Source organism: Oreochromis aureus, linkage group 3 (assembly GCF_013358895.1).
Source record: "Oreochromis aureus strain Israel breed Guangdong linkage group 3, ZZ_aureus, whole genome shotgun sequence".
NCBI classification, from domain to species: domain Eukaryota; kingdom Metazoa; phylum Chordata; class Actinopteri; order Cichliformes; family Cichlidae; genus Oreochromis; species Oreochromis aureus.
In genome coordinates this window covers 114,720,428-114,734,182 of record NC_052944.1, presented here as the reverse complement: position 1 = coordinate 114,734,182, position 13,755 = coordinate 114,720,428, and the positions used below count along the sequence as shown (strand labels likewise).

At 43.6% G+C, this 13,755-nt stretch overlaps 1 protein-coding gene across 1 annotated transcript; it reads left to right on the top strand.

Annotated features, from left to right (window-relative positions):
* Positions 1-794: 794 nt before the first annotated feature.
* Positions 795-9,951, top strand: LOC120435079. Its single transcript, XM_039603972.1, has 4 exons — positions 795-1,215; positions 7,763-7,877; positions 8,462-8,540; positions 8,831-9,951. Exons 1-4 carry the CDS (start codon positions 795-797, stop codon positions 9,728-9,730), a joined length of 1,515 nt encoding a protein of 504 aa, XP_039459906.1. The 3' UTR covers positions 9,731-9,951.
* Positions 9,952-13,755: the final 3,804 nt, after the last annotated feature.

Below are 13,755 nucleotides of genomic sequence, written 5' to 3'. Positions count from 1 at the left end.
GGGGTGATCTGGCACACCGTGGACACACCGACTCTGAAACTGAACACGATGGTCCTGAAGGAGTCCCCGGTGCCAAGGAACCTGGACAAAATTATTCAAAATTAGTATTATGTGTACTGCAGTTACAAAATACATTATTCAAATTCCAAAATACTTTTGTGATGTCAGATTTAAATTACAAAACATAAATCTTACATAAAACATTATGTAATTATAAGGATAATTGCATAATATATATTACATATAATATAAAACAGTTGTGTTTTGTTTAACTTTAACATATCATAATTTGATTGGTAGCAACTGAAACGTACCCCATCACACAGGCTCCAACCACCTGGCACAAACCGAGAGATAAACCAAACCACAACATTTTTCAGCCATTATTTTAACCCTAAAAACCTTAAATGTGTGGCCTCCTTTGTGTTTGTGATCAACAGGCATCACAGTTGTTTGGTGTGAGTGTGTGTGTGTGTCCTTCTCAGGTTTTAGCAGGATAAAGAGAGTTACTCATTGTAGCTGTCAGTCCGTGTGTGTATTCAAATCCTCTGTTTCCACTCGTTCACTGTCGTGTCATTGATGTTGTTCTTGTCGCTGTTAGGTTGTCCTATGTTCAGTTCCATCAGGTTAGTCAGTCAGTTGTCAGTCAGTCGTCCAGCCAGCCAGCCAGCCAGTCATTTCCTACTTCTGTTCTGTTCTGCTCACTCTGTCTACAATAAACACCAACCTTCACCCACCTGTGAGTCCAGCGCTTGGTTCCTCCTTCCCTCATCCGCACTGCAACCCCTGACAGAATGACACGACCTGTGCCAAGAAGACACGCTGTTGACCCAGCGGACTCGGACCTTTTTGAGCGGCAGGAGGCAACGCTCTCCTTGTGGGCGGAAAAGCTTAAGGAGAGACAGCGGCTCTTCGCGGAGCGAGAGCACGTCTTCGAGGGTATTCGCTTGGCTCTGGGTGGGCCTCAGAGACGGCGCGTTCACCCGCCTGCTACCTCCAATGCACCGGAGCATCTGCCGCGGAGAGTGGGCGTTTCACGCCGCGCTTCGGCGGCTCCCTCTCTCGCGGGTCCGCTCCTGCTCACACGCCACCTGCCTTATTCACCGGACCTTCAACCTCGCCATGGCACAGCGGCGCAGCTGTGTACCCCGTCCGCTGCCTCTTCCCCGAGAAAGCGGAGCACACGCCGCCTTAACATGGACTATATTCGTTCCAGTGACTGTTTTCCACCCTCCTCATTTGATTCTTCACCTAAAATAAATAATAGACTCACCTCTGATTCATGGGGAGTTTCCCTTCTAGACGATGATGTGGACTGGGAAGATTTTTTCTGCTCTGCTCCCCCAAAGACTGTTCAGTTAAAGACTGTAAATAGTGGTGGCAGAAGGACCAGAATAATCCCTGATAAACGTGTCAGTATCACACACCCAGTCACTATTTCCACCCCTATCAGTCAGCCTACACCCATCACTCAGCCATTTCAATTCAATTCAATTCAATTCAATTTTATTTATATAGCGCCAAATCACAACAAAAGTCGCCTCCGGCAGAACCAGGCTCAGGGAGGGGCGGGGCCATCTGCTGCGACTGGTTGGGGTGAAAGAAGGAAAACAGGATAAAGACATGCTGTGGAAGAGAGACAGAGATTAATAACAGATATGATTCGATGCAGAGAGGTCTGTTAACACATAGTGAGTGAGAAAGGTGACTGGAAAGGAAAAACTCAATGCATCATGGGAATCCCCGGCAGCCTACGTCTATTGCAGCATAACTAAGGGAGGATTCAGCGTCACCTGGTCCAGCCCTAACTATATAGCAAAAAGGAAAGTTTGAAGCCTAATCTTGAAAGTAGAGATAGTGTCTGTCTCCTGAATCCAAACTGGAAGCTGGTTCCACAGAAGAGGGGCCTGAAAACTGAAGGCTCTCCCTCCCATTCTACTTTTAAATACTCTAGGAACAACAAGTAGGCCTGCAGAGCGAGAGTGAAGTGCTCTAATAGGGTGATATGGTACTACAAGGTCATTAAGATAAGATGGGGCCTGATTATTTAAGACCTTGTATGTGAGGAGCAGGATTTTGAATTCAATTCTGGATTTAACAGGAAGCCAATGAAGGAAGCCAAAACAGGAGAAATCTGTCTCTCTTTCTAGTCCCTGTCAGGACTCTTGCTGCAGCATTTTGGATCAGCTGAAGGCTTTTCAGTGAGTTTTTAGGACATCCTGATAATAATGAATTACAGTAGTCCAGCCTGGAAGTAATAAATGCATGAACTAGTTTTTCAGCATCACTCTGAGACAGGATATTTCTAACTTTAGAGATGTTGCACAAATGGAAGAAAACAGTCTTACATGTTTGTTTAATATGTGCGTTGAAGGACATGTCCTGGTCAAAAATGACTTCAAGGTTCCTCACAGCATTACTGGAGGCCAAGGTAATGCCATCCAGAGTAAGAGTCTGAATCTCAGATTCACTCCGACAGAGCCCACTGTGTTCTCTGTGAGTGGGAAGGTTTCCAGGTGACATACCTGATGTGAGCACCTGTTTGTGGGCAGGAACTCAAGTTTCTGAGAACAGAGTAGTTAAATCAGAAAGGTGAGTCAGTTTAATGAGTGACAGCTTCATGTTTGTTCCTTTGGTACAAACCACAGGTTCAGATGCTGATTTCACAGGAAACAGCATGAATGAAGGTCACCTCCCTCTGGGAGAAGCTTCTCTGGAACTTGGTGTCTGTTCATGTCTGAACATGAGTGTATTCACAGCCTTTTTTTTCTTTGTAGGACTCTGTGAGTCCAACATCATCATGGCTCAGTGCAGGTTAACCTGTCACCATCTTTTCAGTGACAGGCTGCAGAGATTTCAGCAGGATATGATGGAAGCAGCTCAAAGCAAAGGAAAGCAGCTCCCTGCAGAGCAGAAACCACTCTAGCAGTGCCACTCATTATAGTTTAAGTCCATCATGGGCTCACTGCTCCCTACATTACATCATGAAGGCTGATGAAGCTCAGGTCAGACCCTCCTGACTGCTCTCTCAGCCTGCCTCCTCACAAGAACCACTGGTCGGTCTCCTGCTTGAGCCCTTCAGCTGTTGGAGTCTTTACCAGAAGACCTGAGCTCTGAAAACCTGCTGTCGTAATCCCTCCTCACACTGAGCTTAGATGCAGGACTTGGTTACTGGAATAAAGATATCTGCCCATTTATTTCCATTTATTGGATCTATATCTTCTCTTATTGTATTTATCCAGATTATTGACAGAGGTTTGGTCCTGTGTTTCATTGAACTGTTTTTAATCTTTTTTGTGCTTTTGTCTTCTGACTGAATGACCCCTGAATGACCTCTGCTAGAAGACATAGGCCTGTTTGATCCTCATTCATAGGTGAAGGCAGTGGGACGTGTCATGGATCTGTGCGTGTGTATAACCTTCAGGATACAACGCTGACGAGGAAAACTCGTCCACACACAGTCATTGTCTTGTGTGAATAGCTAGCTTAGCTTGTAGCCAGGTTGTTAGCACCGCAGCTTCTCCATCTGTCCCTTCTGCACTTTCATGCTCAGTATGTCCGATTACTCCAAAATGGATTCAATTTATTTTCACCTCAAAGTCCTACAAACAACACCCCATAATGAAAAAATGAAATTCTATTAAGCTTTTATTAAAATTCAAAAATGGAAATATAACATATGTAAGCATTCGCTGCCTTTGCCATCAGACTCAAAGCTGTGCGTTTTGTTTCACCTGATCATCTGTAATATGTTTCTGCCACTGACTGGAGTCCACCTGAGCTCAATTCAGTTGAATGGACACGGTTTGGACAGGGACGCTCCCGTCTATAGGTGACAGTCATCATGTCAGAGCACAAACTAGACCTTGAAGTCCAAGGAGTTGTGTGCAAACCTCTGAGACAGGATTGTACTGAGGCCCAGATGTGGGGGAGGGACCAGAAGAAAGGGTGATATTGGCTCTGATATGATTATTATCATATTATTAACAAGGGAGGAAAGTTCTCACTGTTCAGTCGAGTGAACAGTTAGAGCAGGAGATGTCGGTGTGATAAAGTTCCTAACTGTGCCAAATAAACTGGTACAGATTAAACGTGAAACACAGTCTTCCCTCATCTTTGATGATATTATTAAAAGGATGTAAGAGCTCTCTGAGACGACTATGTGGATTTGCACAAACGTTCCACTTTCAGACTGAATGCTGTCATTGATCCGGGGTGAGGGATTAGCAGATCGCTGGTTAAAAGGAGCCACTCAGACCACTAAATGAATGCAGTTTACATCTCTGTTCAGGAAAAAGCACCATCAGGGGTAAAGACAGCAGAAAATCTGCTCAGTGATCAAAGAGGTTGTTAAAGTGAATTGTTAAATGTTGTCATTTTTATGCTTACCACCTCTACATTGTTTCAAACTCTGTGTTCAAGGACATTCCTTTGTCCCCCTCCCCAGCCTCTCGAAGTTCTGGGGGGAGGCTGTAGTGTTTTATCACAAGCACATCCTTGTGAAGGTTTGTTTGATGTTGCTTCCCACCCTCCTGCTTTAATGACTCATTATTCAACAGAAATCATCCATCTTGACACCATCTTCAGTTAGTATGTCAACATGAAGTCCTGTTTGTTAAAAACTCCCTTTTAACAGGTGAGGGGTGGAAGACAGGACAAAGACAGGTTATGGACGCGAGCCAGAGATTAATAATAACTAATGAAAAAACGCAGAGAGGTGTATAAACGCATATACTCAAAACAATTTGCTGTGTGCTTGAGAAGTTTAGCTGTAGTAGAGCTAACATAGACTTAGATATTTTGCCCTGTATGTCTGCAGGGACCTGGCTAACTACCAGATTGGTTTCGGTGGTGCAGAGCTGGATCTCCATTTCTCTGAGCCGGGCAAAGCAACAAAAACCACATTAATTACAGATACTTGCATAGTGAACTATACATTTGGAATTCCTTTTTAATATACAGGAATAATATTCAGGGATCTGATCACTGCAGGACCAAAAAGACATCAAGGGTGGAGCATGTGGGGTCAGCTGTGGTCCTCCATGGTGGAGCTCAGCGATCACTCTGATAGAGCCCACTGTGTTCTCTGTGAGTGGGAAAGTTTCCAGCTGACACACCTGCTGTGATCACCTGTTTGTGGGCAGAAAGTCAAGTTTCTGCTGAACAGATTAATTAAATCAGAAAGGTGAGTCAGGCTAATGAGTGACAGCTTCATGTTTGTTCCTTTGGTACAAACCACAGGTTCAGATGCTGATTTCACAGGAAACAGCATGAATGAAGGTCACCTGCCTCTGGGGAGAAGCTTCTCTGGGACGTGGTGTCTGTGCATGTCTGAACATGAGTGTGTTCACAGCCTGTTTTCCTTTGTAGGACTCTGTGAGTCCAACATTATCATGGCTCAGTGTAGGGATGGGTATTGATAAGATTTTCACGATTCCGATTCCATTTTCGATTCTATTTAACGATTCGATTCTTTATCGATTCGTATTTTTAAAAAAGGAGAACACTAAGGTCAATTAGCTTAGAACTTTGTTTTATATCTTCTCTTTGAACAAGATAGAAATTTAGGAGTAACATGGCCTTACAAACCCAACAGTGAGATCTTAAGAGATCCACAGCCTATGGCTCTTCAATGGGGTGTCACAGGGTCCCCGGGAAATAAAATTGTAAATGTAAAACAATAAAATAAATATTCTTCTGTAGCAATAACAAAGTATAACATAAATTATTCTGTAGCAATTACACAAGAATATCCAGTAATGTCCCTGCCTACAATTAAACACATTCACTTAATGAAAATCGGGGGCATCTGCTGTGGCAAATGGGTGCAAGCCTTTGACCACAAACTTAGTCACTGCTCGGTGACATTCGTCTATCCTGGCCTGAAAGGAGACGCTACCGGTAGACTGCAGAGAGAACTGCCAGCATCTGAGCCAGCCAGACTCTGCCTGTCATCATGGTCACCTAAATGCTGTTGTCATCCGTTCTCGTAAAGTATAACCAAACTTTTGAGTGTTTGAGCCGCTTAGGCGCCGTGCTTCCTGCCAGGTAAATGACACTCCGCAACGTGGTGACGTCATTCGGGGCGACTGGAATCGATAAGGGAATCGTTTGCAAAAATGGCAAACGATTCCAAGGAATTGAAACAGTGGGAACCGGTTCTCAACAAGAACCGGGTTTCGATACCCATCCATAGCTCAGTGCAGGTTAACCTGTCACCATCTTTTCAGTGACAGGCTGCAGAGATTTCAGAAGGAATCATAAAAGCTTCCTGCTTTTATGATTCTTTTGGTGAGCAGGAGGTCACACACACACACACACACACACACACACACACACACACACACACACACACACACACGTTCTTGCACATGCATACAGGTGCTTACACATACACACACATAGTGCCTTGTCTTTGTAACCAAGGGGGGGTTTACGGTGGGAGGTGCTTTTGCTGTGATGTGTATTGTAACTGTCATGTCAATAAAAAGGCTACGAGGAAGCTGCTCTTTGAAGGATTTGGACAGATGATGAGCATGGGCTTGTGGAAACACAGACCCAACAGAGGTAATTACAAAGGATTCACATCAGGAGGTGAATGAATCTGCATGTGGTCAGAAATAAACCGTCCTGAGAATAAAGAGAGTCGATGTTCAGGCCCAGAGTAAAGATGTGAAACATCCCTGTAGCGAGTGGATCCTGAAACATGCCGGCTAAAACAAACAGATCCCATCAGACAGATGAATCTCTCTGCAGGTTCATCTGTAGCATCATCTGAGAATGAAAACCAGCCACAAGAAGAGCTTTGAGCCCTGCTGCAGGTCACTGTGAATCAGCACAGATGGAAACATGAAGCTGCCACTCAGTAACATGATCCATTCATCTGCCTGATTCTTCTCTTCCTCCAGAATCTGTTTTCATCAACAGAAACTCGAGTTCCTGCCACACACTGGGAGGTGAGCGTGTAACCATGAAGTCCTGTTTCCACTCGTCCTCCTGGCAGTGGGCAGTAATCGCTCCGATGAGTTTGTCTAACAGCAGCAGCAGAGAGCCCATCAGCTGACACAGGAGGAAACGTTCCCACAGAGAGCGCAGTGACGTCTATCAGAGTGAAGCTGGAGACTCCTGAGAGTCATCAGGAAAAACATGTGTGACACAAAATCAGCTGCAAAGAAAAAACATTTTTATATCTGAAGGATAAAAATCTGAACCGACAGATTAAAGAGGCCACGGCGCTCTCTCTGCTTTTACATCACAGATCATGGCTTTGATTCATAACACACATGCTACACATCACACATCCAAATCATTGGATCCAGGTGTTCCAGGTGTATAAAATCAGCACCTAGACATGCAGACTGCTTCTACACACATGTATCAAAGACCGGTCAGTGACGAGGAGCCGAGGCGCACACAGGCAGGTTTCAGGACGAGACGCCGTGTTATTCACAGCTGCAGCAACAACAATAACAGTGACGACGATCTTGATACTGAGGTGACCTTTCTGTCGAGGTGACTCCAGCTCCTTCTCGGACCCAGCATGATACTAGGGAGAGGATGATGAGGTAAATAGTCCCGACTGCCCTGCCAGCCAGAGTCCTATACTTCAGGTTCCTGGGGATTAACATCAGTGAAGATCTGAGCTGAATAAGTCAAGTGGATGTGATCACAAAAGCAGCGAGACAGCGGCTCCTCTTTCCACGGAGGCTGAGGTGGTTTGTCCTGGACCCCAGAATATTGACCAACTTCTACTGATGGTCAGACCAGCACCAGGTCCGAGCTGCCAGCCATCCAGGACCTCTACAGGCAGCGCTGCAGGAGGACGGCCCAGAGGATCCTCTCTGGTCCCAGCAACACAGCCTCACACTCTTCATGTGGTACAGGAGCGTCCACACCCACAGCAGCAGATTCAGGGACAGTTTCTAAACCATCAGGATACTGACCTGCTGAAATATTGGACAGTTTATATTACACACTGTACATGTATATATCACTGACTCTGCACTACAGTGGCTACAGTATTTTTAGTAATCTGTATTTATTTATTTTACTCTTTTTTTATATATTTTTTTTATTTATATTTGTCTAATGTTTGTCTAACTATTACTGTAGTTGTGTGCAATTTAGATGTTTTTTCTTTAACGTTGAGGAGGCTCTGAGCCTAAGAATTTAATTGCCAAATAAAAACTGAAACGTCTTTAATGACTGTGTGTAGTGATGTTTTTAAAGATGTCATATAAATGATCTTCTCTTGTATCGTGACCCAGAACAACCTGACTCAAGAAGCCACAGTGGATTCTGTGGAACAGAGAAATAAAACCATTGGGTGGGTCAGTGTTTTGGGTAATTCAGTTGATTATTTATTGGGTAATTCAGTTGGTTCATTATTTGCATGTAATTCCAACCAAAACCACACCCACAGTGATTTCATAATCCTTCTGCTCCTGTCGTGTACATAAAGGCAGGAGTTTCTGTCAGAGATCAGCAGTGTTCAGCCGTCCAGAAGACTTCATCCAGCCACACAGCGTCTCTGCACACTCGTAAGTCTACAACCACTCGCTCTGCATCTGTTTTATTTCACTCTGCTGTAAAATGTCGCCCTGCACGTGAGCCTCTTATTAACATTTTCTCATTGAAACAGTCATCTTCATGTTTTCCAGAATACCATTTAATTCACAATTCTTTTATTTCATAGAGGTGCTGCAGGTATTATTAATGATGCCATTACAAATGTACTGCAGAATTATTGTTATTAGTTAGTCTTTTAAGCCCATTGCTGATTTCTCTCCATTTTTGTCTCTGTGTGTTTCCTTTAACTTTGTTAATGCAGGAACTCAAAATGCCCGAGTACATCACTGAACTCCAAGTGTCTCTGAATAAATCTCAAGAGGATTTGTTCCGTGGGCAACACTACAGCAAAAGTCCTGTTAATCTGAACAAAGGGGCCAGAGGAAACACCATCTACCTTTGGTACAAGAAAGGCACGAGCCCAGGAATCACCAACATTCAGTTTTCATTCAGCGAAATGATGACCAAGGGCCTGATCGAAGCAGGGTATGAAAAGATCGATAAAAACCTCAATGAAGGAGCAGGTGGAGACAAAGTCTACCTGTGGTACTCCAAGTCTGCCAAGAATGTTCCCATTGCGAACATTGATGTCACTGAAGACGCAGATGCTGAAGCTCAGAAGTTTAAAGATGGCTGGGAGAGACTGGCCTGTGACCTGAACCGCAATGCTGGAGGAAAACACATCTACATGTGGGTGCAGAGGGAGAAACAAACCTACATCTCTGAGATCAAGACCACTATTAACTGCAGTGGAGATAAGGATAACTTCAAGAATGGCTACATCCGAGTGGATGAAAACACCAACAGAGGTGCAGCACAATGTGCTACTCCGCCTACCATCTTCCTGTGGTACCGTCTGACCACTAACTCCAAGGATGCCTTCACAGATCTGAAAGTCTCCACCAACCAGAGCGAATATGAAAACTATCAAGAAGAGGGCTATCAGCCGGTGAACCAGGACCTGAACGCGGGGACCGGAGGAAACGAGGTGTTCCTGTGGTACAAGAAAGATGGCAGCAGCGAAAACCCCATCAAGGCCGTCACTGTGATCACCAACCAAGGAGCTGTGGGGCCGTACCAGAGTGCCGGGGTCAACGTCATCGAAGAGAGCCTCAACAGCGGCAACAATGGTGTTCCCATTTATGTGTGTTTTAAACAGTGAGGGTGACCATGGTAACAGAGCTGAGCATGCTCACTGAGCAGAAAGATGTTCATGTTTAATCGGTGTGGTGATGGTTTTTCTTTCCTTTCTGTAATGATCTTCAATCACTGTGATCTCAGAGCTTTGACTCCACCAGCGATCATTGATCCTACAATCTGATTCACTCTGTATCACTTTATTCTGATGATTCTGTTTCAATAAAGTCTGTTTAGCATCTGAAACCTCCCTGTGTCATGTGTCAAAGCTTCATCTGACGCTTGTTAGCAGAATAAAGTGAGCTGAGCAGCATCAATACATGACTTTATTTAGCAGAAACCTGAGCTCACTGTGTGGACACTTTAATAACATCAGTATTATCTGTGGTAGTGGTAGTATTGATGGGTTTGTTGTAAAGCAGAAATCTCAGTAAATCCTGTTGTACGGACAAACTGAGATCCAGATTCATTCATCAGGTTTGATACGTGTTATTATTTATGCACACTTTGTGCTACAGTAACCAGCTGGGTGACGCTGAGCTCTTCCAGCCTGCAGGGCTGTTTAGTGCCAATATTTCTGAGACTGCTTCACAGTGAAGAATTCCTCTGTAACAAACACATCATATAATCAAATCATTTCACGTGCTTAGAAAGACGACTGTACCTTCCTTTGAACAGTGGGGGGTTAACTGGGCACAGATGTTTGATGAACCCTCACATGATGTGACGGTCAGAGCTCTTCCTTTCTTCCAGAATCAGACATGAGTGGGTTTGTAACCCTAAACAGGACTGCTGGGATCTATCCTTGGTGTCATCATAAAAATATTTATTTATATCTGCTGGATCCACAGAGCCATGCCACTACTTTAAAACACATCAGATCTGAATATTTTTCCAAACTTCCACAACAAAGATGCTGCTAAAGCCGAAACACATCAGTCTTCCTGTACATAATAAAGCTAAACGTGTTTGTCCCTGTCAGCAGACGAGCAGCAGCATTCTGGATCATTTGTAAGCGTGGTTGTGAGGCCTGATCCATACCAATGTAAAGTGCATTACAATAACCAAGGCGGGTGGTAACAAATCCATTAAAACTCTCTCTAAGTGACAAAAAGAGATAAAAGGTTTTACTTTAGAGAGCTGCCTCAGATGAAAAAAGGCTTTTCTCACCGCTGTATCTATCTGTTTGTCCATTTTAAGAGCTGTGTCAATTTTTACTCCAAGGTTGGGGAAAATTGGTTTGACACAGGATGTAAGAGGACCCAAGTCAGATGGAGGGACACCAGGTCCACTCGGCCCAAATATAATGACCTCAGTCTTCTTTTCATTAAAATGTAAAACGTTCAAAGTTAGCCATGCTCCGATATCCTTGAGACATTCTAAAATAGGCCTGAGGGGGTTACGGTCATTGTGTTTCAGGGGTAGATAAATCGGACAGTCGTCTGCATAAAAATGAAATGAGACATTATGTTTTTTAATAATATGGCAAAGGGGAAGTAAATAAATGCTAAAAAGAAGGGGCCTGAGAATGGATCCTTGAGGTACACCACATGGGAGGGGGGCAGAGGATGAATAAAATTTACCAAGTGAGACAGAAACTTCTGTCAGACAGGTATGACTCGAACCACTCCAAGGCAGTGCCTCTAATTCCAACATGATGCTCTAGGTCAGCGGTCCCCAACCTTTTTTGCGCCACGGACCGGTTTATGCCCGACAATATTTTCACGGACCGGCCTTTAAGGTGTCGCGGATAAATACAACAAAATAAAACTAGTACCGGTACCGAAAAAAAGAAGATTTATTCATAACACACGTGAAAAGACCCAGGAAAACCGAGTTAACGATAAAAACGATAACAAAATAACGCTGAAAACCATACATTTCACACCTGAGCCTCAACTCTCGCGGCCCGGTACCAAGCGACTCACGGACCGGTACCGGTCCGAGGCCCGGGGGTTGGGGACCGCTGCTCTAGGTGACAAATTAAGATGTTGTGATCTACTGTATCAAAAGCTGCTGTGAGATCCAAAAGCACTCTTAAGACGGAGTCCCCAGAGTCAGCAGTTAGTAAGATATTATTAAAAACTCAGAAAAACGCAGACTCTGTGCTGTGAAGTGCCTTAAAACCTGATTGAAATACTTCAAACGTGTTTTGACTGTTTAAAAAAGCCTGCAGCTGTGAAGACACTACTTTTTCCAAAATTTTAGAAACAAAAGGAAGCTTTGAAATTGGTCTGAAATTACACAACGAAGAGACATCTAGGCCAGGGCATTTCAGCACAGGCTTGACCACTGCCTGTTTAAAAGTTACAGGTACATCACCTAAAGTCAGGCTGCTGTTTATAAGCCTTTGAATACAAGGTCCATTAGTGTCCCAGACTTCTTTGATGATCACACTGTTTTAGCCTAATGTACAAAATAATGTTGGCTAAGGTTACCCAGAGATTAAAGGTGAAGCTGCTCAAATAACCTTTTATGTTTCAGCCTTATTTTTTTAAGAAGAAAAACTGTATGTTGAAGTTTTTGTTATTATTAATTAAAGACAATACCATTTAGAAGATGTACTTAAAGTACTTAAAATAACACTTTATTTTTAAGGCCTTTTTTGTCCAAAGATCCTGTTGGTGGACTTGGAATAAATCATCTGTAAACAAAGAACTTGTACACGTGGTGGCTGATGGGAGTAACAGTCTCAATGTCGCCTGCTCTGGCCCCTGGAAGATAATTGACTATGGTTGGTGGTGTCTCTAGCTTCACATGTCTGAGAACGGAATCACCAATTACCAGACTTTGACCCCCGGCGGGTGTGTCGCTGAGTGGGGAAAAATGGTTATACAGATGAGCAGGTTGGTGGTGTACCTGGGGCTTCTGTTTAAGACTATGGCTGTGTCCCAATTCAGGGTATGCACGCTTGAAGTACGCATTTCAAGTGCGAGTACGTCACCACCACGCGACGACGGCTGTCCCAATTCAAAGTGTACTTCAAATGCATACTCCAAATGCACCGTCGATTTCCCCAAATATCAAGCGTGGTCCGGTGCACGCTTCGTGGCCTCATATATCCCACAATCCATAGCGCGGCGGTGGGTGTGGATAATTTTGCCGCAAAATACGGCAGAAGGGAGCGGCCGAAGAGTGAACTGTCAAAAGTAAGTACTGAATATGATGTCACTTATTTATGTGCGAATGTTTAAGAACATTAAAACATTACTGTTGGCCACATGTCGGCAAAGTTATGTGACATTAGCGATGTTTGTACTGTCAGTGGTAACTTGGTTTTAAAGCCTCTACTTCTAAATATATATATAGTCGACCTTAATCTTACAGAGAATGTGATGATTTTATGGATAATTAAAGTCAGTCATATATCCACAAACACAACAAGCTGAAAGTCAGTGATGCTGCTCGGTTTGCGGTCCTGAATATGACGGCACAAGCAGGATTCACTGCTCTGTTAATGTTAGCTATGTTATATTGCTGCCTCTGTTCGGTGGTGTCGAGCCAAACGGACTTTAACGTGTGTTTGAACAAGCTGACGGTTCACTCGTTAAGCTGAAAGAAAGATGCTTTAATCACAGGAGTCACACATGTGTCCACTGGACCATCTGGGAACTCTTCTTGTTTAGCACTTGTAATAACACAAACACTAAATCCTCCTTCTCTTGTGCTGTTTTGTAGCAGTGTGTACACCTGAGACTGTCACCTGTCTGTCTGTCCTGCACTGTTGCAGGATGTTATGTGTTTGTATACTTTCTGCCCAGTTTGACCCATTTAGCAGAAGTCAGCCTGTTTAAGGCTCTGATATCTATTCTGTATGACTTAAAGCAGTTATGACATGGTCTGATTTTCTCACCCAATAAAGGAATATTTAATATATCAGTCTATTCTTCATTCTATCAGAAACTGTTATCACAGCTCGTACATTTTCTTTTTACACACATATATAAGCATTGAGCCAAATTTAGTAATGCCAACATATTGAAAGAACAATGTTTGTCTCTTATATATAATACATCTGTATAAAGGAAATATAAATAACTGCTACTTGCA